Consider the following 24,710-nt stretch of genomic DNA (forward strand, 5'->3'; position numbering starts at 1 on the left):
GAAGCCACAGCAGGAACTCCCTGAACTGCCTTCTGTGGGGCCCTCTGGGGCAGGCTGATGTAAAGGTGGATCAGACGGGAGGCCTGGCTGGGACAAGTGACCTGCTGGGGGCCAGCCCTCAGCTGTAGGTAAGACTGGCTTCCCCTTTTGCCTGGAGCTAACCCCTACCCTCTCGCTTCTGACCTGCAGGCCCTTGATGGGATCTGCTCCCCAGCTCAAGGCCTGGCAGCCACACTGCCTCCTGGCTTTTGAGGGCTGCTTCCTGTCTCCTTGTCTTGAAGCCTCCACTGTTGCCAGGACTGTGGGCCAAGCAGGGGGCCAGGCTGAACTCCCGGCCCAAACTTGGTGGGCTGTGGTGGTGATAGAGGGGGAAGCCTTAGAGCCACGTCGCTCCTGGGCAGGGGGAATGGAAAATGGTGATGGCTGTCAGCCTGGCAAAGTCTGCCCTTGACTCTGGCTGGGCTCTGGGGTGGGGGTTTGCAGCAGTAAGGGAGTCTCTGAGCACCTGCAATGTGAGGCCCTGCCCTGCCTGCCCCGCCCCTGGGCCAGGACCCCTGCCCCTGGGGGAGGGGGAAGGGGTGTCACTGAAAGCAAGCAACCTTCCTTTAAGAACATCTGCCAAGCTGGAAGAAGAATTGCAAGAAGATCTAAGCAACTCTGTTCTCCACTGGGCCAGAGGACAGAATCAGTCACCACTTTCATCACTGTCACATCATCACAGAGGTACCATTACTAATTGTCCTCACTTGGCACTGTGGGCTCCCCACTGGGAAGGGCTGTGACATCACTGACTGGCTGCCCAGTAGATCACAGCCTCCCTCCCCTCCTCCTGGACCCACCCAGCTCAGGGGAATTTTGGGGAATTACTGTTCACGCACTGGCACCTTGAGGTGGGGAGTGGTGGTGTTGGTTAGGTTCTAAGACAGCACCTAAGGCACAAACCACACTTGGTCCAGGTGATCCTTGGTCATACTGAGCCCCCGAAGGGATGCTCACGGTGTGAGAAATGTGCAGTAACCTGGCTGTCTGGACTCCCTTTCCCCGTCCCCCCTCAGTCAGGGTGGGCACTCCTTGTCCTCCCACCCCCTCTGTGAATTTCTTGCCCATTTCCTGCATTTGGATGAACTAACCCTGGGGCACACCCCATATGGCTCCCTCTCTCTTTGGGAAGCATAGGTGATCACTTAAACATCCTATTTAGTACCCTGCCACCATCTGGAAGATTCCAGAGTTGAGACCAGGGATTTCCCAGCCCTGGCTGCACATTAGAATCACCTGGGCAACTTCGAGACCCTGCTGATGCTCACCCTGCCCTCCTCCCCAAGTGCCTCCACCCCCGATGTTATTCATTAGCTTAGGGTGTGTGTGTGGGGGGGGCAGTCTTTGTACAAATTCCCCATGTGATTCTAATGGGCATCTGGGGTAAGACCCATGACTAGCCTCCTGGAGAGGTCCACTTTGTGTTTGATGGGAAAGTGAGGGGACCAGGAGAGCCAAGTAGAAGGAAGGAAAGGAAAAGGCCACCTGCCTGTTATGGCCTGGGCCTCAGGAGGGGGCATTTCCCCTTTGTGGCGTCATTCATTCCTCCAGTAACCCTTTGGTTTCAGACGTGGAAACGAAGGCTTGGAGAGCATCCCCCCGGCTGGGAGGGCCTAGGGCTTGGATGGTGTTTCACTCCCAGATGTAGCCTCTGCATCACTTTGCAGGGAGGTTGGACAACTGGAGAGTTCTGTGGGGTTTGTTTTCTTTTCTTAAACTAGGTATGTATGTATGTATGTATTGGCTGCACCGTTGGCATATGGAAGTTCCTGGGCCAGAGATTGAGTCCAAACTGCATCTGCGACCTATGCCACAGCTAGGGCAATGCTGGATCCTTAACCAGCTGCACCTCAGTGGGAACTCCTAAACTTTGTTTTTAAATAATTGTTACATAGTTTTTACTTGCTCATTGTAGCAGGCAGACATTGGCTGCAGAATCCACTTTCCCTTTCAGATAGGGGAATCACAAAAGTTAGGGCGTCCCCATTGTGGCACAGCGGAAATGAATCCAACTAGTTTCCCTAAGGCTACGGGTTCGATCCCTGGCCTTGCTCAGTGGGTCCAGGATTCCGCATTGCTGTGAGCTGTGGTGTAGGTTGCAGACGCGGCTTGGATCTGGCATTGCTGTGGTGTAGGCCAGTGGCTGCAGCTCCAATTTGATCCCCTAGCCTGAGAACTTCCATATGCCACAGGTGCGGGCCTAAAAAAAAAGATAAAAGTTAAAAAACACTAAAGAGAAGGAAATTGCCTACACTTTTGCACCCAGGTGATGCATTTCCACCAACCTTTTATCTGTCTGTTTTCCTTCTCACCATTACAATTACTGAGAACCAGACTCTTCTTCTTGGTAGGTTCCCCTTAAGGATGCTCAACCACTGGTATTTTTTTTCTCAGAGATTTCTTCCTGTGTAACGATAGGGGATCTGAGCACATCCAAACCAGGCTGCAGTGGAGCCACGAGTTAGGGACGAACCATCCCATGGTTTCAGCATGTTGCTTCCGGCCCTGAACCTGTGGATTCCTTTCATGAGCCACTGGGACCCCCAGGACACTTTGAATGATGGTTGTGGTAATCATGGCAGCAAAGACGAACACAGATGGTCCATGCTAACAGCTCAGACTCTAGGAACTCTGTGTATGTTTCTCAGCGCAACCCATCAGGTCAGTACTCTTAAAATGCAGAAGCACAGGCATGTTAGGTAACTCGCCCAAGATGACATGGTTTGAGAGTGGCAGGACTCAGGGATTCTGCCTCTAGGGTCTGTGCATTTACCCAGCACCCCCGCCACGTTGCTTCTCTCCTGAGGGGAGCCCTTGCTGCAGATGGACTGGGCCCAGCAAGATCTCAGTAACCTTTTACCCAGCACCTCCCAGGGTGTGGGGCCTGCAGAGGTCACGACCCTGGGAAGTAGGCCGAGTGAGGGAGTGGGTCATCAGATAACTGCCTCCAGCTGGCAGAGGCTCTCTACTCCCTGGTCTTCCCCACCCCCCCCGCCCCCGAGCCTCAGGCTGTTCTGGGAGTTGTGATGCTCCCTGTGTGTGGGGGGGATGTGTGTGTGTGTGTTACCCTTTGAGGACAAGCCTGGCCGTTCTCAGCTCCATCTTCCGAGGCTCCTTCCTCCCGCCTGTCCCCAAAGATGCAGCTCGGCATGAATCAGCTTTCAGACTCGTCTTGGCTTGGGCCCAGGCCCTGGCAGCCCCGCCTCCAGCAGCGCTCCTGTGGCTTGTGGCTTCCACATCAGGTTTGAATTAAGTGGAATCTCAGCGTCCACAGGCTTTCATCCCGGCCGTGCTGACTCACGCTTCTGTGGTAGCCGGCAGCCTGTGGGCCTCGGGCATGTGTGTTTCTGCCTGTGTGTGCGAGACTCTGTGTGTGGGTCAGCCCTTTGTGTGTTATCTGGGTGCCTGTGTGTCTCTTGTTTCCGTGCATGTGTCACCTCTGTGCCTGTTTCTTACCTCCCTGTATGTGTGTCATCTTTTTAAGAGCTTTATTGAGAGACAATTCATATACCGTGCAAGTCACCCATTTAAAGTGTACAATTAGGAGTTTCTGTTGTGGCTCATGGGGTTAAGAACCCAACTAGTACCCATGAGGATACAGGTTCGATCCCTGACCTCACTTAGGGGTTAAGGATCTGGCATTGCTGTGGCTGTGCTATAGGCCGGCAGCTGCAGCTCTAATTTGACCCCTAGCCTGGGAACTTCCATATGCTGCAGGTGTGGCCCTAAAAAACAAAAAACAAAAAGAGTATCCAGTTCAATGGATTTTTATGATCTGCAGAGTTGTGTGATTATCGCCATGTTCAATTTTATAACATTTTCACTATCTCAAAAAGGAGTTCTTGCTGTGGCACAGCAGGTTAAGGATCTGGCGTTGTCTCTGCAGTAGCGGGGGTTCTCTCCCTGGCCTGGCACAGTGGGCTAAGGATCCTGTGTTGCCCCACCTGTGTTGCTCCTGACCCGGGAACTGCCATATACAGTCAAAAAAGTAAAAGCAAACAAACAAAGCAGCAGCTCTGTGTCCTTTAGCTATTGTGTCCATTCCCCCATCCATGACTCCAGCCCCTGGCAACCGCTAATCTATTTTCTATCTCTAGAGATTCCCCTATTCTAGATTTTCGTATGACTAGAATCATGTAACATGTGGGCTTTTGTGACTGTCTTTACTTAGCATAATGTTTTCAAGATACATCTATGTTGTCAGTTTTTTTCAGAGTTTCATTCTTTTTTTAATGGCTGAATAACATCCCATTATACAGATACTCCATGTTTTGTTTATCTGTTCATCTGCTGATGGGCGTTTGGGTTGTCTCCATGTGGCTACTGGGAGTCAGACTGCAGTGAACATTTGTGTAAAGGTTTTTGTGTTGACATTTGTTTTCCTTTCTCTTGAGTATATACCAGCAAATGTAATTGCTGGGTCACAGGGAAACTGTTTAATATTTTGTGGAACTGCCGGATGGTTTTCCAAAGTGGCTGGATCATTTTACATTCCCACCAGCCGTGCATGAGGGTTCTAGTTTCTCCACATCCTTGTCAACACTTGTTAGTATCTGACTTTTCGACTCTAGCCATCCTCATGGGTGTGAGGGGTATCACATTGTGGGTTTGATTTGCATTTCCCTAATGACTAATGATGTTGGGCATCCTTTCATGTGTGTATTGGCCATTTGTATATCTTCCTTGGAGAAATGTTTACTCAGATCCTTTCCCTGTTTTTAAGTTGGGTTGTCTTTTTGTGGTTGAGCAGTAAGAGTTCTTTATATATACTGGATACAAGTCACCCATCAGGAGAGCAGAGGCTGGTCATATATATATATATTTTTTTTTTCTCATCTTTTTTTGCCTTTTCTAGGGCTACTCCTGAAGCGTATGGAGGTTCCTGGGCCAGGGGTCTAATCGGAGCTGTAGCCATCAGCCTACACCAGAGCTTCAGCAATGCGGGATCCGAGCCATGTCTGCAATCTACACCACAGCTCACGGTGATGCTGGATCCTCAACCCACTGAGCAAGGCCAGGGATCGAACCTGCAACCTCATGGTTCCTAGTCAGATTCGTTAGCCACTGCACTGCGAAGGGAACTCCTCACATCTTTTTTACATCCCCAGCCCCAACATCAAGCCGGGCATATACGAGATGGTTCATAAAGACATAAGGACATATTGAGGGAAGAAAAGATGGTCCCGGGGTATAGGGAGTGTGTGGAGTGGGGCTGGCCCCCCTCACATTTGTGAATCAGAGACAGTGGCTCGGGATGATCCCTTGGAGGGGCTGGAGGTTATGCTGGGTGCATCTTTCAGTTGAACTGACTTGGGGAGATGGGAGAGCTTGGAAAAACCAAATCTGTCGGCCCACTGCTCTACTCGATTTTTGGCTTAAGCAACTGGGAAAAAATTGTGTCATTGGCTGAGACGAGGAGGGTTATCTGCAATACATGGTTTTTAAAGCCATGAGATCAGGGGCAGTCTCCAGGGAGCATGTGTGTGGCTGGAGGAGCTGAATGAGATCAGGACAAAGAAGTGCCTCCTGGCTCTGGCCACATGAGATCACGGGTGACCGTGATGAGAGCAGTTTCCAGGAAATGGTTCTAGAAGCCCCTGTGGGGTGGATAGAGGAGAGGCACAAGCCATGGAGGTGCAGGCAGTGAGTGTGGACAGCTCTTTCCATTGTGGAGGGATTAGCTGGCCGGGGCCGGGAGGGCCTTTCACAGATGGGGGATCCTCAGATGCACTATGAGAATGGTCCAGGACCGGGGTGGTGCTGGTGCCGGTAGAAAGAGGGATGCTCGTTGCAGGAGTTAAGTCTGGAGGAGGTGAGAGGAAGGTGGTCTTGAGCACAGGGTACAGCTGTGGGAGTTCATATGGTGGCAGGGAGAGCCTGCCTGTTGGTGTCTGTTTTCTCCTTGAAAACAGGAGAGGGTAGGGGTGGGGACAGTGTTAGACATCTAAGCCCCTGGGAAAACCGGGTCACAGATGTAACAGGGCAGTGCTGCAGAATCCCCCGCCAGTGTCGTGCTCACGTGAGAGCTGTGACCATGGACCTCACGTGAGACCAGTGGGCACCGTGTGTGTTTTCTCCATCGGTGGCAGACATGGAGTGGGAGGCTGCTGGGGTTGAACCAGGGCAGAAACTTCTCAGGGACAGTGGGATGGAGGGAAAGGCAGGAGAGAGTTAAAGGATTATTGTGCATCTGGATCAAGAAGTCCAAAGTGGTGAGAAGGGAGGTGAGGCCTTGGAGGAGAGATTGACCATGATAGAATCGTGGGCTCACATGTCGGGGGGCTGGATGTTTAGCAGCAGCTGGAGCTAGCGGGCTCGAGTCAGGTGAGCAGATGGTGATAGGAGAGAAGGAGATGCCTGCAGTCGAGGTTTTCTGAGGTACTTGTAGCAGGGATGCGGTCTCGGGAGGGGGCGTGCGTGGGAGTGGCTGGGAACGGAAGCAGGTGGCGGGGTCGGGGTGAACCTGGTGGAAATTGTTTCTGATGCTCATGCCACTCCCAGGCCTATGCCATTGGCCCAGCCTCCACTTGCTGGGTTTTCTTTTGTTTCCTCCAGTGGAACAGTTTCAAGCTGAATTTGCTGGAAGCCTAGAACCTGAGACAGCACAACTGGCAGTAAAAACCCTCATAATGGAATTTCTAGAACAAGTTTCGGCCCCAGAATGCACTCTCCTTGGGAGGTGGTGGGATGGATGGATGGTCTGCTCTACTTTTCTGTCTGGGGTGGTCCCACCTTGGCCCACCTTGGATGAAGAAGGAAGGAGAGACCTGGTCTACACCTCAGCTGGCTCCACTGGAGCCTTCCTCTTGAGATGGGTGCTCCTTCTGGGCATTTGACAAAGGTCGGCCAATCTGAGGGCTCAGCAAGGGGGCTCAGAATGCCCCTTTCCCAGAGGGCCTGCAGTTGTCCTCTCAGAGCTAAGCCACCTGCCCTGCCTGGACCCTGGCTGGGTCCTTGCGTATTGTCTCTGTACCTGACTCAGCACAGATGGACCACTGCCCTTGCCCAAGTCTGGACTTCTGTGCCATCCAAGGACATGTTCCAGTCCTTGGGGGTCTCTTCCTGTACCAAGCCTGCAGATCTGTTTGTTGGCTCGTTGGACCCTCGCTGCCTCCCAGTTTACATGCAAGTACCTGCAGTTTTAGAATAAACATGTTTATATGTACACATGCACATATACATACTAATTTCAAAATAATATGGCTTCAATTACCTGCTAAATATGTGGAACTTCATCCTGATGATAGACAGCTGCTAGTGACCAACTGAACTCCTCAGCTCTGACCCATGGCAGGATACAGGTGACTTCTACGCCAGTACCCACCTACCCGGTCATCACCTGGTCTCCTTCAGGTGCCCTGGAATTACACTCTGGACTTGGAAGTTTCTCCTGAGGGGAAGCTGGACTGGAAAACAGTGAGCATGGCCTGGAGGCCTCTGGAGGAAGATTCAGCAAAAGATGTCACTTTTGCAACCAAAACAATGTCACAGCCACATTGGAAAATTCAGACAGCCCCCCACCTCCATCAGCCACACACCTTCCAGGAAAGGGTCTTTAGAAGCAGCGGAATTAAAGAGTCTAGAGCAGGGCCAAGGGGGCCAGGCTTGCCTATAGGAGGGCCTCCATTTGGAGAAATTGCCTGAGACCCTGTATAGTATACGGCTCAACTGGATATAATCAGGATTGTTTGTTGTTTTTATCGCATGACGAATCTTTCTAGTGTATATTTCCTACTTATTTACTGTTTCCAGAAGATTAAGTTTGGGCGAAAACAGATATGGCTGACATATATTTTCCATTCTAGCAGAACTTCGTTTTTCCTGCTTTCTTGATTTCTTACAGAAATTTGATTTTTAGTGCTTTAAAATTAGCCACCACTTTTTAGAAACGTAAACATCTCGTAAATTGAGAGACGAGTGTAATTTGGCGAGGAGGCGGAGAGCCAGAAGGTTCCCGTTGCCAGTCTGTCTGCCCTGAGCGGTGCCTGGTTTCCTGGCCAGGGCAGCGCTGGATGGGAGCATGGGCCAGACCTCTCCTGGTGCAGGCAGGGAAACCGAGGGCTGCGTCCTGATCTGGTGCCTGGGCCTGCCTTCCCACCTCTGAGGAGGGCCTCAGAGGCCACGAGGGAGCCCAGACCTGGACCACAACTGCCTGTCAAGGCCCTGGCATGATGCCCAAAGTGGATGAAGATGATCACTTGGGGGGGGGTTCTGCCCTGATCCCGGGGTCAGGGATGGGGGGATGGTGAGATCCATCCAAAGACATTTGACATTTGTTTCTCAGGTTGCTATGGATGGGGCTCAGCTTTTTGCCCTAAACAGTTAACTGGGATGGGGAAGTAGGGGTTCTTTTAACTCTTCCCTGGGGAGATGCCTTAGGCTTCCAGTCTGGCCCAGGAAAGCTGAGGGTGTGACAAGGATGGTGTAGGAATCCTTTCAGGCTGGGGGCAGGGTCACCTGGGCAGTGGGAGGGGTCTGCTCCTCTTAGGGCCTCGTGCTGAAGTTTCTCCCCATCCTCACAGCAGAGATGGCTGGTGGCCTGGCTTCCATGGAAGCGTCTTGCCCAGAGGTGGGAAGTGAACATTCTGCTTGCTCTTCAAATTCAGACCAGACCAGAGGCCCAAGGATTTGCAGCAGGGACTGTGAGAGCGTTTCCTTGCTCCACATAGGCCCCCTAGGCCAGGAGCAGGGCCCACGGAGGGCCTGAGGTGGTATAGCCTGGTGGTTTAACCCCAACACAGAACTGGAATCTTATTCTAGTGCTGTGGCTTACTTGCTGGCTGACTTTGGACAGGTTACTTAACCATTCTGAACCTCTGTTTGCGCCTCTCTAAGATGGGTCTAACATCAGTGTCTACCTCATGGGGTTGTAAAGATAAAGTAAGATAAGTAAATGTAAGTGGCAGATACTGTTGTTATTATTTTGCTTTTTAGGGCTGCACCCACAGAATATGGAGGTTCCTAGGCTAGAGGTCTGATTGAAGTTACAGCTGCCAGCCTATACCAGAGCCACAGCAATCCCGGATCTGAGCCACATCTGTGACCTACACCATAGCTTGCAACAACACCAGATCCTTAACCCGCTGAGTGAGGCCAGGGATCGAACAAGCATTCTCATGGATACTAGTTGGATTCGTTTCCGCTGTGCCATGACGGGAACTCTGCAGATACTGTTATTAATATCAGTGATAGTAAGACTCTTCCTAGAGGGCAGTGTGTAGGGAAGTGTGTTTCAGCTCAGTAAAGCATTAGCAGTGGCCCTACACAGAATAGGGAGCTCTCTGTCACTAGAGGCATCCAATCAAATGTCAGAGGGCCCCTAGCTGGGGATGTTATCAGAGAATTGAAGCCTCAGACGGGGGCAGCATAACAATCTTGAAAGGGAGGGGGGAGCTGGAAAGCAGTGCCGCCCAGTCTGTGCTGTGTGCATCCTTCTGGAATCTGCATCCCTCATCTGAGGCTCTGAGGTCTGGCAGCTACAGTGCCTCAGTGGGCGATGAGGCAGAGAATGCCAGATTTTGAGGAATCCTCCTTGTTCCAGAATGGGGAGGCCGTGGTGAAGTGGCCTAGTGTGTGGGTGTAGTTGAATGGAGCACCCTCCCCAGCTCCCCACTGGCTGGCCTGGAGAAGTCTTCTCTGACGGGCTGCTTCCAGAGCTGTGATGGGCAGAGACAGTGTGGCCACAGCCCTCAGTGAGCCCGGGTGTGCATGAGTTCAGTCTGGATGAAGCGCGGGTTGTCTGATTTGCGCCATGAGGGTCTTTTGCTTTGCTTGGTCCAGGGTAGCTGCACCGGGGTGGGAAGAGCACCTTTGGGTATCAGACGGGGGTATCAAAGGTGGGGTGGGATGGATGGGTGTGGGGCTTGGCGGAGAATCTCATGAGCCCCTGTGGCAGCCAAGCTGCAGTAGCTTTGGGGGGAATGCCCTGGGTGTTCCCATCCGTCAGCCCTGTATACCTGGAAGCAGGGCTTCCTTGGGGTGGGGGAGGGGCCTTGAGTTGGCATCACTCACACAGAGGCCCCTTGAGTTGGCATCACTCATGCAGGTTTGGCTTAGCCTCTGCCTATGAGCCTGAATGCCTCCCCAGCCCCACGCTGCCCTCCCGCTTCCACACCTGTGTCCAGGTGCCCTGCCCCTTGTGCCCTTTCCAGCTCAGGTGAGTGTCTTTTGCCACCCCAACTGTTTCTCCTTCCTTCTGATGCAGGGATAACCCTTCCACTGGCCATGGGGTCTAGTGGGCACTGCCAGCCTCAGGGTGACGTGTGACTCAGAATGGACTGACCGCCGTCTCCCATGGGCTGTTCCCCACTGACCTGTGGGAGGAAAGTCTCCTTGCCTCTGACGTCAGGGCAGAGATGTGCCTGCAAGAACATAGCCTTGTCTGGAGAATGAAGCTGATGCAGACGGGGCATGAGGCCCCTCACTGCCAGGGCTGCACCTGCTATGTCTTGTCAGAAGGCCAACGTACTCTCCTTGGGTCCCAGAGGGTTCAAGTTGAATTTCTGCCCTTTGCAACCAAGAGCCTGATGGAAACCTGTCCGTCAAGTACACCTGCCAAGGACAGCAATTTGGCCACCCTCTGCTTCTCAATGGGCCTCTCCCTCTAGAGACTGAGCTGCTTACAGCCAAAGGCTGGGTCTAATTTATCTGTCTCTCCCTGCACTGGGAGCATGGCAGGTGCAAAAGGGAACGTGCTTTAAATGAAAGAATGTGTGCTAATAGAGTTTGACGTTGACATTTCATAGGCAGTCTAGAGCTTTCGCAGGCAATTAGATATCATGATAAAATGGTTACCTTGGGAAGCCCCAAACTTATTCCGGTAATGCCTCTATGTCTCCCCTAGGACACTTTTTTTTTGGCCTCCTGATGGGCGCAGATGCTCGCTGTCTCAGTGTTGATCCAAAATGGTGTTTGCAGTTTGATGAACAGACGTAGCTGGAAGGGACGGGAAGAAGGGGGCCCCCGCTGGGAGGCTGGGTGGTGTGTGTGGAGGAAGCCTTGGAGGGGTTCCCTAAGGAGCAATCGCAAAACGGGCTGGGGTGGGAAAACCGGAGGAATTTAGCTATGCAGAGTAGTGGCTGTTTTCAAAAGAGGTAGCTCCTATTCAAGTAGGAAGATCCACTAGATTTATCAGAGTGGTTCCTGCATCCCCTGCTTTGTGTTCACAGCTATATTCCCAGTGTCTGGCCCAGTAGTGGTAGGTAGCAGGCACTCCATCGGTCTTTGCCAAATGAGTGAAGGAATTCAACAAGTATATATTTATGAAGCATTGCCTACTATTTTCCAGGCCCGTGGTGGGTGTCCCTTACGGCTTATAGAGCTGACGCGAGCGTGGGGCCCCGGTGGGGTGGGGGCCCGCGCAGCGATGGGGATACTCACACACATCGCCTTGTGTGTTTCATTGGTCCTGGTGACTATTGCCTTCATCGGGGCCTAATGACACATTGGCTGGGTTTGGCCAAGGTTATGTGTTTTTTTTTCCCCAAGGCCAACGTTTGATTTTTTTTTTTTTAAAGGGACCATTTTGATGCAGGTAAATTCTTTGATTAAAAACAGAGCATATACTCCTGGGGCACTGTCCCAGCTCATTTATTGTCAGCAAATGAGAGCTGCCCTTCCTGGCGTGTGTGCACATGTGCTTTGAATCTGAAATAATAGCGCTTTGTACTGAGCTGGGGGACTGGTGCCCAGCTTAGGGGTAATTAACCTTTACTGATAGGATTTTCCCCTCCCGTCTGCATGTAGGGAAAGGCAAGTCTATGGGACAGTGGTCTGGCTTTGAGGTGGGAGGTGGTGCTGTGATGTGTGTGCATAGTCATTGTGGCAGTGACACCCCCCCGCCCTGTAAGCACTGGGAGCCTTTGTTTAAATGAAATGTTACATGAACCTCCCTCTTCGGACACCCCCTCCCCTGCTGCCACCCCAGGGCTCCCCGGGCCCCTCCAGGAAGAGCCTGTGCTCACGGGGTCACTCTCACCCGCACTGCCGTGTGTTCACGCCTCTTCTCTCTCCCCTCTTGGCTCCCACTCGCCGTGTCCGCGGTACAGGCGGGCCTCATCCGCACAGACAGCACCGACTACTTCATTGAGCCCCTGGAATGGGGGCAGCAGGAGATGGAGGCCAGCGGGAGGACACATGTGGTGTACCGCCGGGACGTCATCCAGCCGGCATGGACAGAGCCCCTCGGGGACCTTCACAATGAAGGTAGGCTGAGGGTGGGGCCTCCAGCTCTACCTCCATCCACACCTCCAGAGTGTTTTTAGGTAACTTCTGGCCTGAGCTTCTCAACTCCTGGCCTCGGTCTTCCCATCTGTATAATGGGCCTGGGCTGTGTAGCCCATGTTCCAGCAGAGAAAGCCCACTGGGTTTTAGGGCCTATTGTTGCAGGCTGGAGTTGGGGGCCAGAGGAGCAACTTGAGCCCCCTGAGCTGTGGTCCTTGGGACTCCCGAATCTCTGTGGGGCTCAACATTGCTGTGCAAGGCTATTTCTCCATCAAGGCAGATGGTTGAATGGCTGCAGTTAGCTTTTCCCCCTAAAAATCATTTTAACCCCTGGGAACCACAGGAAGAAGGTTCTTAGGGCACTTGTGGGGGAGCTGCCTGGGATCGGGGCGCCAGGGTCAGCTCTGTGTCCAACAGACTATTTTAAAATTGTACCTCTAACACTGTCTACTGTGTGACCCTAAGCAAGTTACTTAACATCTCTGAGCCTCATTTTGTAGTCTGTAAAGTAGGGGTAATGATTGTTACCTTTGAGGCTGTGTGTATTAGTTATAGTGTATTGAGCAATCCAGCATGGGGCTGGGCACGTAGTTTGATGAATAGATGTTCTTATTATGGTCTTATTACGGTGACTACTGCCACGTACGGGGGAGAGCCCTTGTGGGGGCATTCCTGTACCCCAGCAGTACTTAGGACCCCTGGTTGAGCAAAGGAAGCGGTGGAGGACATGTGCTCTCCTGAGCCTGTGCCCACTTCATAGTCCGACTGAGCTTTGCCCCGAAGCCCCTTTGGCCAGGAGGATGTAAGACAGTCCTGGGTGGAATCTGGCTGTGAGTGATCCCACCCTCATGCCAGGGCCTTGGCGGGGTAGAGCCTAGCGTGAAGGAATGCCTGGAAACCAGTTGTCCCCACATTGAAATGCCGCCTTTAAAGCCCCAGCTGCTCTTCCCTGGTTGCGCGTAAGTGAGGCTGCACTTGTGTTATGATGGTGGAGAGCTCCGCTGGCCTGGGGTGAGGGGGGTGGTGAGAGGCCAGGCAGGGCCTTGCCGGCTGGGGAGGCTTTGGGGAGCAGGGTGAAGCCCCGCACCCATCCCTCCACCATGCCTGTAAAGAACAACAAGCCTCCCTTGGGCTCCATTTTATCTGAGGCCAATCATGAATCAAAAGACCATAAATCCCCCCTTTTGGGGACAGACCTTGAGGAAGGCGCACGCTAGGCCTGTGAGTCTGGGACCAACCTCAGAGTCTACTGGCCTGACTTTGGGGGGCGAGGGAGGCAGAAAGCCCTGAGCTCGGGTGGAGCTCAGGCCTGGATGCTGCTATGACTCCCCCTCAACAGGAAGATGAAGGTGAAAACCTGCAACTCACTTGCTGTGTTACTTTAAGGCTGGAAGTGGGTCTGAGCCCAGTCTGTGGAGTGTTTCTGGGTGTGTCTGACTCCCTTTACCATTTTTGGTTGAGATGAAAAGTTATACCTCACGGACCTTGGCCTTGGAGGCTGCGCCCTGAATGCTCCGCCCTGGATGCTCCCAAACTCCTAGTGCTGTCCTGTCCTTCTTCAACTCATGGTCCTGCTCTGTAGCCCCTTTCCCACTACCCAGGACCTGGATATCAATGGGCCATGTGTGCCCATGGCCAGCATTCTGGCTCCTCAGCTAGGGGCTGGAGCTGCCAGATACCAGGGCAGCTCATCCCTCCGGGGCAGTTGGCCAGGAGGGGGCTTCAGGCTGCTGCAACTGCAGCCACACTGGCTCCTTTAACCCACCGCACCAAGCTGGGGATTGAACCGGCATCCTGGTGCTGCAGAGACGCACTGGTCCTGTTGAATCCCAGTGGGAACTGATTTTTTTGGGTCTTTTTTTTTTAATTGAGAGAAAATCTACCATTTTAGCATGTACAATTACAATTCAGTTTTTTGTTTTACTATTTTTACAATTTCATGTGGCCATCAACAGTTAGCTAATTCTTTTTTTTTTTGCCTTTTAGGGCCTCACCCACGGCATGTGGAGGTTCCCAGGCTAGGGATCGAATTAGAGCTACCACAGCAGGTCTACACCACAGCCACAGCCACTCGGGATCCAAGCCGCATCTGCAACCTACACCACAGCTCACAGCAATGCTGGATCCCTGACCCACTGAGCAAGGTCAGGGATTGAACCCGTATCCTCATGGATACTAGTCGGGCTTGTTTCCGCTGTGCCACGACGGGAACTCCCAGTTGTCTAATTCGAGAACATTTTCGTCATTCCCATAAAAGACCTCATACCCATTACTTAGCTGTCACTCCCATTTCCCTTCCTCAGCCCCTTGCAATCACTAACATTCCTCCTCTCTCTAGAGCGTTGTCTCTCTGGACATCCCCTGTAGGTGGAATCATCCGGTCTCTGGGCTCTTGTGACTGGCTTACTTCCACTTAGCTCATGTGACTCATCCATGCCAAGCCTGTATCAGTAGTTCCCTCCTTTCTGTCTTTTTTTTTTTTTTTTTTTTAGGGCCACACCCGCAGCATATGGAGGTTCCCAGGCTAGGGGCCTATGCCACAGCCACAGCGATACCAGGTCTGAGCCGCATCTGCAACCTACACCACAGCTCATGGCAACACTGGATCCTTTACCCACTGAGCGAGGCCAGGGATTGAACCCACAACCTCAGGGTTCCTAGTTGGATTTGTTTCTGCTATACACGACGGGAACTCCAGTTCCCTCCTTTCTGTGGCAGGGTGATATTCCGTTCCATTCTACCACATTTTGTTTACTCATCTGTTGATGGACACTGGGGTTGTTTCCATTCTTTGGCTGTTGTGATAATGCTGCTGTGAATATCCACGCACAAGTTTTTGTGTGAACATGTGTTTTTGATTCTTTCCCATGCATACCTAGGAGTGGAATTGCTGGATCCTATGGTAACACTGTGTTTTTCGAAGCAGCTGCACCATCTTATATTCTCTTGGGGCCTCTTGGGTGGGCTCATTGAAAGCCTCCTGGTGGCCTACTGCCCCCACCCTCCCCGCTTGGAGGATCCCCTCTGTCTGGCCTGAAGGATGGGGAACGTCTCCAAAGTCTATGGCTGATGTCAGCAGGCCCTCCCCAGAGCCCCTCACTGTTTTTGTTGAGAGAAAAATCTGGGTGGGCCCTGTTAGGGTTTGATAATGGGGAGGGGCAGACCTGGCTTTGCATGCTGGCCTTTGGCCATGGACTTGCTATGCAACCTGAGATGAGTCGGGTAACCTCTCTGAGCCTCCCTTTGACAGGCCTGGCAGGGAGTGCTGTGATGGGTCAAGCTCCTTGTTTCACTTGCAGTGCTGACACCTCTGAGCACTGCTCTCTCGTGAGAAATGGCTGCTGTCATTCTACTCACTCCATGGAGAGAGTCCCTCCCCCCTCCCCCTTCCTGGGAGTCTTCTCCTGTCTCTCCCAGGAATTTTTTTTTTTTTGCTTTTTAGGGCCACACCCACGGCATATGAAAGTTCCAAGGTCAAATCAGAGCTACAGCTGCTAGACTACACCACAACCACAGCAATACCAGATCTGAGCCGCGTCTGCAACCTACACTGCAGCTTACGCCAACGCCAGATGGTTAACCCTCTGAGTGGGGCCAGGGATTGACCTTGCATCCTCATGGATACTAGTCAGGTCTGCTACCGCTGAGCCACAACGGGAACTCCTCTCCCAGGACATTGTCACTGGGCTGTTAAACCCCCTGTTGACAGCAGAGTCACCAGGAGCTCTGGCGCAGTGTCACCTGTGGAGATGGAGGAGGCACCGGCCCCAGGGGTGGTAAGGTGGACACTGGCCTGAGCCCTGCTCACTGGGCTATGCATTGCTCAGAGGCCTGGCTGCCCATTACTGGTTTCTCCAATAGACCAGTGGCCACACATTTCCCAGCCCTTACACCTACCACTTTCCTTCCTTTGCTTTATAGCACAAAAGGAAGATAGAAACAGTAGCACTTGAGCCCGGTGTTTCTGTGTGGCCCGGTGCTCAGACTTCACGCCCCAAAGTACCCACGTGCATGGAGCCTTAGAGGCAGAACTTGGGTGCCTGTGGATTCTTCCCCAGGGCCCCCCACATTGTGGATGGTGTTGCCTCACCTTCACTCACAATGGATTCTGCAGGGGGAGCTCGCTATGCTCTGACCCCATGCTCTAGGAGCTGTGTCCCGATCTCCCTTCAGGCAGCTCAGATGTCCCCTCCTCCAGGAGCCTCCCCTAGTCCTGGTTTGGGTCTTGGCATGGAAGCCTGCCCAAGTCAGCCCTACTGTAGCCCTTGACATTAGTCTGGTGTTACCATCTGGTTTCTTAATGCACAAGGGAGGAGGGGTTCAAGGATGGGGCCCTGCCTTCATCGCCTGCCCACTATCCACCCTTCTAGTAAATGTGGCCCTTCCTACAGCCGCACCTCTGGATACATGCTGGGACTGTAGTGGTGGCGTCTTTAGAGCCTGAACCCCGGCCCGCTCTCTGTGGGTGGTGGCGGTGGTTCTGGATAACTATGGATAAGTGAATTCTTAGAAATCAGTGCAGTATCAGAGCTTCAGGATGGGATGGGCAGAAAAGCCATTGAGTGATATTTGAAGCTTTCTTGAGAGATCCCAGCCTACTATCCTGCTTTCTTAGCTCCCCCTATGGTGTTCTCCCGCACCCTCACTCACTGCCCTAACAAACTTGCCCCCATCCTTATTCAGGCTATGGTGTAAATGACTGATTACTGTTACTCAGAAAGGTAACACCTGAGCAGTTTAGATTGTCATGTTTCAAAGCATGGCTTTTTGATTCAGATAGATCTGGACACACTACTTTCTTTTTTTTGGGCTTTTTAGGGCCGCACCTGCAGTGTATGGATGTTCCCAGACTAGGGGTCCAATCCAAGCTACAGCTCCCAGCCTATGCCACAGCCACAGCAGAGCCAGATCCGAGCTGCATCTGTGACCTACACCACAGCTCATGGCAACACCAGATCCTTAACCCACTGAGTGAGGCCAGGAATTGAACCTGTGTCCTCACTGTTACTAGTCAGATTTGTTTCTGCTGAGTCATGACGGGAACTCCATGGACTCATTACTTTGAATCTTAGTTTGTCTGCCTGTACCACGGGACAATAACCTGATAGAGTTGTTGTAAGGAGTGGATTAGACTGGATTGGATTAGATTAGGGGTCAGCAAACTAAGGTCCAGGGATCAAATATGGGCTACCTCTTGTTTTTGTAAATAAAGCTTTATTGGGACCCAGACAAACCCACTGGTTCATGTACTGTCTGTAGCTGCTTTTAGGCTCCAGTGCTTGAATTGAAGAGCTCAGAGACCAGATGACCCACAAGCCTTAAACTAGTTATTATCTTGATCTTTACAGAAAAGTTTGACAACTCCTAGATTACATCATACAAGCTAATAAATGCTGGTTAAATAAATATTTTGCTTTCAGCCAAAAGGCCGAATCTGTGATGGTGAAATTTGGAGTTGCTGGCAGTGATCGGGAGGGCTGTGGGGACGTGAGGCATACTCCAGGGGCCCCTAAAACGCCCTGCCTGGGCCACGGCAACACCCCTGTTTGTTTCCTTTAAGATCTTCCCACCCACTGCCGCCTTTGATTTTTATGGCGCTCTTGTGGGGCAGGAGATCAAGGGGTATTCCTCCCTTCGTCACAGGAGGGGAGCAGAGCCTGGAGCAGCAGAGTGGCTTGGGCTGGGAACCCCAGGAGACAGGACCAGGTGGGACCTGGAACCAGGGCCACGTTGCGCCTTTCTGCTCCTCACTGCCTCTGAGACTCAGCCACGGCCTCACACCAGGGAAGGGGCTCGTGCCCACGCATTGCCTGGTCTGGTCCCCACCCTCATGCTGCAGGGAGAGGGGCACACGTGATGGGGCAAGTGACTCGGCGGCAGTGTCAGGGCCGCCGTCCCTTATGTGGCTTTGACGTTGGTCTCTTCCCTTCCTGGTTCCAGCCTTTGGCCTGGGCGACCTTTCCAACCTGCTGGGCCTGGTGGGGGATCGGCTGGGAGAAGCTGAGCGGAAGCGGCGACACGCCAAGACGGGCAGCTACAGCATCGAGGTGCTGCTGGCGGTGGACGACTCGGTGGTCCGCTTCCACGGCAGGGAGCATGTGCAGAACTACGTCCTCACGCTCATGAACATCGTGAGTGTCCCCAAGGCCTGGGCTGGGTGGGGCTGGGGCTGGGGTGGGGCCACCAGCACTGGGCTGATGGAAGACTTCTCCTGGGCCTGGTGCGTTCCTGGGGGACTCAGGGAAGCCACTGCTTGCCCCTGGTCCAGCTGGACAGTGGGTTTCATTGTGAGATAGGCCTGAGCTGACCTGACATTGGTTCCTGGCCTCGCCTTGTCTCTGCTGGGTCTGCCTGTGCTCAGGTGCCTACAGGCAAACTGGGGCCCACAGACAGTGAGTTCTGGGTTTGGACACATTCAGAGCCTGGATTAGGCATGGCTGGGGTCTCACTTGCCTTAAAATTGAAGGGACTACTCTCAGATTCGTCACCTGGGGAAAATGCCCAATCCCAGGATGGGGAGACTGGCCTGTGAGCTGGCAGTCTGCTGGGAGGAGATCGGAGGCCCCCAGGGTGGGCCTTGGGTATTCACAGGAATCAGACAGGCAGGGAAAAATGAGAGTCACGGGCAAATTTAGAGACTGGTGAAGCATAGAGGCCATGACCTATCCAAAGTGGGTGGCTGCTACTCAGCTGCTACTGGAGGGTCTAGTGCAGAGATGCAAGTTTTTCAAGAAAAGTCAGAAATGCTGATATTTTTATTTAAAAAAAACCTTCTATATGATAAATTTAAATGGATGTATCTAAGTAAAACTCCCAATTTTTAAAAATGCTAAAAAAAAAAAAAAACCCAGAAAACAACAAAACAAAACACTGCGGAGATTCCTTCGTGGCTCAGCAGGTTAAGGATCCAGCATTGTCACTGCTGTGGCTCTGGGTACAGCTGTGGTGCGGGTCCCATCCCTGGCCTGAGAACAGCATGTTGAAGGCATGGCCAAAAGAAACAACCCCCCACCCCCCTAAGTGTGATGCTGAATAAAACCTATATACATGCCACACTGGTCTCTGAGCTACAGATGGGCACCTCTGAGCTAAAGGGGCAGAAACGAGGGAGAAAAGAGAGGAGGGTGAAAGCATCAGAGGTAAGGCTCTGCCCTGTTTCTCTTCTGGCAAGAGGACTTTGTCAGAGGTGCCTGTGGCTGTGGCTCTGGGAGGGTGGGGACCCATCTGGGTGCAAGTGGGGCACATGGTGGAATTTGCTTGGGCCACGCCTGAATGCTGGGGAAATGGGGCAGGACCCCAGGGGCTCCTCTACTAAGCCGGGTGGAGGTAGGACATGGGGGCCAGGCTCCAGCTCAGCATACCGAGGTGGTTTGGGGTCCAGGCAGGAGGAGGCAAGCCACAAAATGGGTCAGCAAATGCCACATCATAACAGGGCAGGGCCTTCACCTCTGAGTCTGCAGGTGATCCAGCTCAACAGCTCGTCATAAACATTCATCTGAAACATCAGAACTGAGAAGGAAAACGCACACACTCACACACACACATGCCCGACAGGGCCACTTTAGAAAGCCAAGGTTTCCAGCCCTGTACGGGCCTGGCCTTAAGGTTAGGGCCCTCTGACCTGAGGCCTGTAAGAAGGTTGTCTGGCTGCATTCTCTTGAAGACCAAAAGATGACTGCAGGTGGGCCAGACTGGGATAGGATCAGCTTACACTCAGTCTAACATAGAAGCTTCTGGGAGGCTGTATTGGACATGCAACCAATCACAATGATCACAGTACTGCATGGAGAGAAATGTTAGTGGATTGGCCAAGTGCATGGGCTTTGAAATCACACAATCTGGCTCTGCCCCCCTTCCTGTCTTTTACTAACAAGACAAGCTACTAACTCTCTTGGATGTCCCTTTCTCCACTCTTAAAACAGCATTACTGGAGTTCCCTTGGTGGTGCAGTGGTTAACAAATCCGACTAGGAACCATGAGGTTGTGTGTTCGTTCCCTGGCATCGCTCAGTGGGTTAAGGATTCTGCATCGCCGTGAGCTGCGGTGTGGGTCGCAGATGCGGCTCGGATCCCAAGTTGCTGTGGCTCTGGCATAGGCCTGTGGCTGCAGCTCCGATTAGACTCCTAGCCTGGGAACCTCCATATGCCACGGGTGCAGTCATAGAAAAGACCAAAACAAAACAACAACAACAACAAAAAACCCCAGCATTACTAATACTTACCATGCAAGGATTCCAGGAGATTAAATAAGGCATTCAGCACATAACAGGTTACCTCGCATAACATAAGCCCTCAATAAGTGGTAGTTGATGATAATATGACTTTCATGAGTGCAGCTCTAACACATTTCTGGGAACTAAACAGTTGATGAGCCGAAGTGTCAACTTCACAGTCATGGTGATCCCCCTGGAAACATTTGTAGGATGCTGCCTGTGCTTTCTGGGGTCCATGATCCAGCCACATGGAAGGTGAGGTGGCTGCTAAGAGGGCATGCAGCCAGCTCCTTGTTGGCTGTGTGACCTCAGGCAGGGGACCAGCATTCTTTGGACTCTGCAGCTTGCAAATGATGGAAATCCAACTCAAACTAGATTAATTTTAAAAAAGGGCTAGAAAGCTGTGCCAGACTGTGAGAAGGACAATATGGAGCTGGTTGTAAGTGTCACTGGTATTATAGGCTCCATATTTGGGTTCCCTTCTTTCTGTGTGACATCCTAATTCTCTCTAGGCAACTTCTCTACAAAATAGATTCTGGCCATTAGCATCATGAAACTGACTCTTATCCCTGTAGCTCCATGGCCAAAGACAAAAGAAGTTTCCCTTCCAGTTCCGAGGCAAAAAGTCCCAGGCAGGACTCTGATTGGTCTAAGTTTGGGTCACATGATCACTCTTTAGGCAATCACTATTAGGGTTTCCCAAAGGAGGAGAGGGACTTGATGCAGGCATGACCACTGGAGAAGTTGTCCCGAGCTCACCAGACACCCCAGTTTGTGTCTATTATAACATTTAATCCCCAAGAGCCACCATTTTTTTTTCTTTTGTCTTTTTAGGGTCACACCTGCAGCACTGGGAGGTTCCCAGGCTAGGGATCTAATTGGAGCACAGTCACAGCAATGCCAGATCTGAGCTGCATCTTTGACCTACACCACAGCTCATAGCAATGCCAGATCCGTAACCCACTGAGTGAGGCCAGGGGTCAAACCTACATCCTCATGGATACTAGTCAGATTAGTTTCTGTGGAGCCATGATGAGAACTCCCATTGTTTTTAATAATAGTATCTGCTCTTAGGTTTGTTGTGAAGATTGAGTATGTGTAAAGTATTTAGCTCATGCCTGGCACATAGGAAATTCTCAAGCAGTGTGTTCCGCCATCTTAGAGCTATAGTGTCTTTGTATGTGTGTTTAAGTGGTTCTTTGTCCAAGTCTCCTTGAGAGGGAAGACTTCATCTTAGACTTTTTTGAACCCCAACAGCATACAGCATCGGCATCTAGTCCAGTGCCTGATAGGTGATTGTTAAAATGTGGAAGCAAATGATGTCAATGGGAGAAGAAGGGAGCAGCATGGAAAAGGGGAAGAATGCAGATTTCTGTCTGCAAGGCCAGCATTAAGAAAAGGGCGGCGGGGGTGGGGGGGGAGTTCCCGTTGTGGCTCAGTGGTTAACAAATCCGACTAGGAACCATGAGGTTGCAGGTTCGATCCTTGGCCTTACTCAGTGGGTTAAGGATCTGGCGTTGCCGTGAGCTGTGGTATAGGTTGCAGACGTGGCTCAGACCCCGTGTTTCTGTGGCTCTGGCACAGGCTGGCAGCTACAGTTCTGATTTGACCCCTAGCCTGGGAACCTCCATATGCCGAGGGAGTGGCCCAAGAAATGGCAAAAAGACAAAAAAAAAAAAAAAGAAAAGAAAAGGGCAGGGGGCAGTTCCCCTCATGGCTCAGCAGTAACAAACCCGACTAGTATCCATGAGGATGCCAGTTCGATTCCTGGCCTTGTTCAGTGGGTGAAGGATCCAGCGTTGCTGTGAGCTGTGGTGTAGGTCGCAGACGGGGCTGGCATCTGCTATTGCTGTGGCTATGGTGTAGGCCGGTAGCTGTAGCTCTAATTCAACCCCTAGCCTAGACATTTCCATATGCCTTGGGTGAAGCCCTAAAAAGACAGAAAAAAATAAAAAAATAGAAAAGGGCCGGGGTAGAAATTGCCTCCGATTACAGGAGCCCCAGGAGGGGTGCCAGGAAGACTGCCCTTTGCCACCTCTTTGTTTGGATACTAATTCCTCTATCCCTGAGGTAGCTTGTGGTTTGTGACTCAAAGAACAAAGGCTACCAAGAGAGGCTGTCTGAGCAAGAGGTGGGGGGAAGGAGGATGACTTTGAACATGAACACGCCCACCTCAGTGGAGCACTTGACCACCCACCCAGACTCTGTAAAGTGCTAGCCCCACCTAAGACCACACAGCTGAGTACTAATCCCATTAGTGGGAGAGCCAGCAGGTGGAGAACAGGAGGGGAATCTAGAAGGGGACAGGGGGCAGGGGAGACCTTTGGAGGGTCCTGGATCCTGAAGACCCCAGGCGTGTGAGCCAGGCTCTAGTCACATCCCCAGAATCCTTCAGTTTGCTAAAAGGTAATTTTTAGAAAAAGATAAAACCATGACTCTCATACAGAAATAAAAATGGGCGTTGTGTTAAAGATTTTATTCTACTCATTAATCAGTGAGGAAAGCAGCCGGATGTTAGAACCCATTCAAGAGAGCACCCCTCAAAGAACAGAAACGTTCGTAGATCAGGATTTTTTTTTTTTTTTTTTGTCTTTTTGCCATTTCTTGGGCTGCTCCCGCAGCATATGGAGGTTCCCAGGCTAGGGGTCCAATCAGAGCCGTAGCTGCCGGCCTATGCCAGAGCCACAGCAATGCTGGATCCGAGCCGCGTCTGCAGCCTACACCACAGCTCACGGCAATGCCGGATCGTTAACCCACTGAGCAAGGGCAGGGACCAAACCCGCAGCCTCATGGTTCCCAGTCGGATTCGCCAACCACTGCGCCACGACGGGAACTCCAGGATCAGGAATATTGAAATGAATGTGCACATAGAGACAAAATTGGCTTTTTCACAAGATGGAAGGGGAAACAGAATCATCTGTAGACAGAGCTTTGCATTGCTATCAATTACCTAGCAATGCTCTCCATTGTAAAGCAGCTTCCGTAGCATCAGATTCAGATAAGGCCAACAGGTGTGCTGTGGACAATGCATCGTTTCCATGGAAGTACACATTTTTATTCCCTGAGTTTGGGGCCTGTGCTGGGTCCCAGGTAGAGAGCCCTTTCCAAGGGTGGCAGGGAGTCTGGTGGCCCATCTGGCTTATGGACTGCATCCTTGCTCCTGGAGCTAGAGGGGTGACAGCTTCACCTGGGACACAAGGACACATCCTGGATTCTGACTGTGTGACAGGACTAAGCAACGAAAGGGCGGGGGACCCTCCCTGCCCTGCCCCCCACCCCATCCCTTCCCAGGAGCTGACCTGCCACTCACCTCTTTCCTTCTGGATTCTGGCTTAGGGGGTGGGGGTGGGATGTAGAGAAAAGGCCTAGGGATGCGAGTCCTTGAGCGTGGGTAGTCTGAGGAAGACCATGGAACTCTTTCTTGGGCCATATACTCCATCTTTCTCGGATCTTTCAGAGAAAGCCTCCCATCTGGGAACCTTCACTGAGGCTTGTGTTGCTCAGCTTCTCCTTAAATGTCTCTTGGTTGGACTGAAATGTGAGTAGGGTATCATCCGGTTCTAGAAGGGTGGAACAGACTTCCTGGAGCCCCACTCCCCAGCTGGCCTCACCCCTAGTCTTAGTTCTCAATCATTTGTTCAATGCCAGGTACCACACCGCCTCAGCGGGCCCTCCCCTGTGCTAGGCATTTGGCAGCATGGGGCAGGATGTGAGTCAGGGCTCTTCTGGTGGCGAGTAACAGAGACCCGACTCACACTAGCCTAAGGCAAAGAAGGGATTTATTGGAAGGAGGCTGTGGACTAGGGTACCCACAGGGACCACAGGGACTAGAGCTGTATGTCCGTTGGGATGCTCTCTCTCCTCTCTTTCTCCTCCATGCTTGTCCGCCTGGTACTATACACTAACAGAAGCCAGACTTTCTCTCTTTCTTTCCATGGCAGGAAGGAGGACCACTGGCAACCCCAGATTCCCACACTTCCTGCTTCTAGGACCCAAAGGCAAAGAGATCCTCTCTTCCCTCCTAGGGAGGAGTGGCTTGGATTGAGCCACATGGTCATGCTGCACTAATTGCTGTGACTGGCAAGTTGGCTTGGGCCCCCCAGGTGGCATCCACCGCTGTGTGTGCAGCCAGGTGGGATGGTATCTGTTCCTAGAAGTCAAGCAGTGACGCATGCAGACGAAAGGATAGCTTCCAAGGTGGAGGGCTCAGAAGGAGTGGAACATGTATGCAGTCCCT

The 24,710-nt window shown here is 52.1% G+C and overlaps 1 protein-coding gene and 1 long non-coding RNA gene across 8 annotated transcripts in view; one reads left to right on the top strand and one right to left on the bottom strand.

The window, feature by feature from the left end:
- Positions 1–24,710, top strand: part of ADAMTS14 (ADAM metallopeptidase with thrombospondin type 1 motif 14) — a 119,654-nt gene that overhangs the window by 41,638 nt on the left and 53,306 nt on the right. For all 7 annotated transcript variants that reach the window (XR_014828070.1, XM_084997215.1, XM_084997214.1 and 4 more), the window contains 2 exons: positions 12,087–12,243; positions 18,202–18,392. Coding sequence is in view for 3 of the 7 variants with exons in the window: in XM_084997214.1 (XP_084853340.1) it covers positions 12,087–12,243; positions 18,202–18,392 (348 nt within the window). In the remaining 4 variants the exon portion in view is untranslated. Of the gene's footprint in view, positions 1–12,086; positions 12,244–18,201; positions 18,393–24,710 lie in introns of those variants that run through there.
- The window catches only part of LOC146396867 (uncharacterized), a 53,179-nt gene that overhangs the window by 18,645 nt on the left and 9,824 nt on the right, over positions 1–24,710 (bottom strand). The gene's annotated exons all lie outside the window — the stretch shown is intronic.

This window comes from Sus scrofa, chromosome 14 (assembly GCF_054392235.1).
Source record: "Sus scrofa isolate SSC_HxYL_T2T_F1_AM1 chromosome 14, Sscrofa_HxYL_maternal_Yorkshire_Landrace_v2.0, whole genome shotgun sequence".
In the NCBI taxonomy this organism is placed as follows: Eukaryota; Metazoa; Chordata; class Mammalia; order Artiodactyla; family Suidae; genus Sus; species Sus scrofa.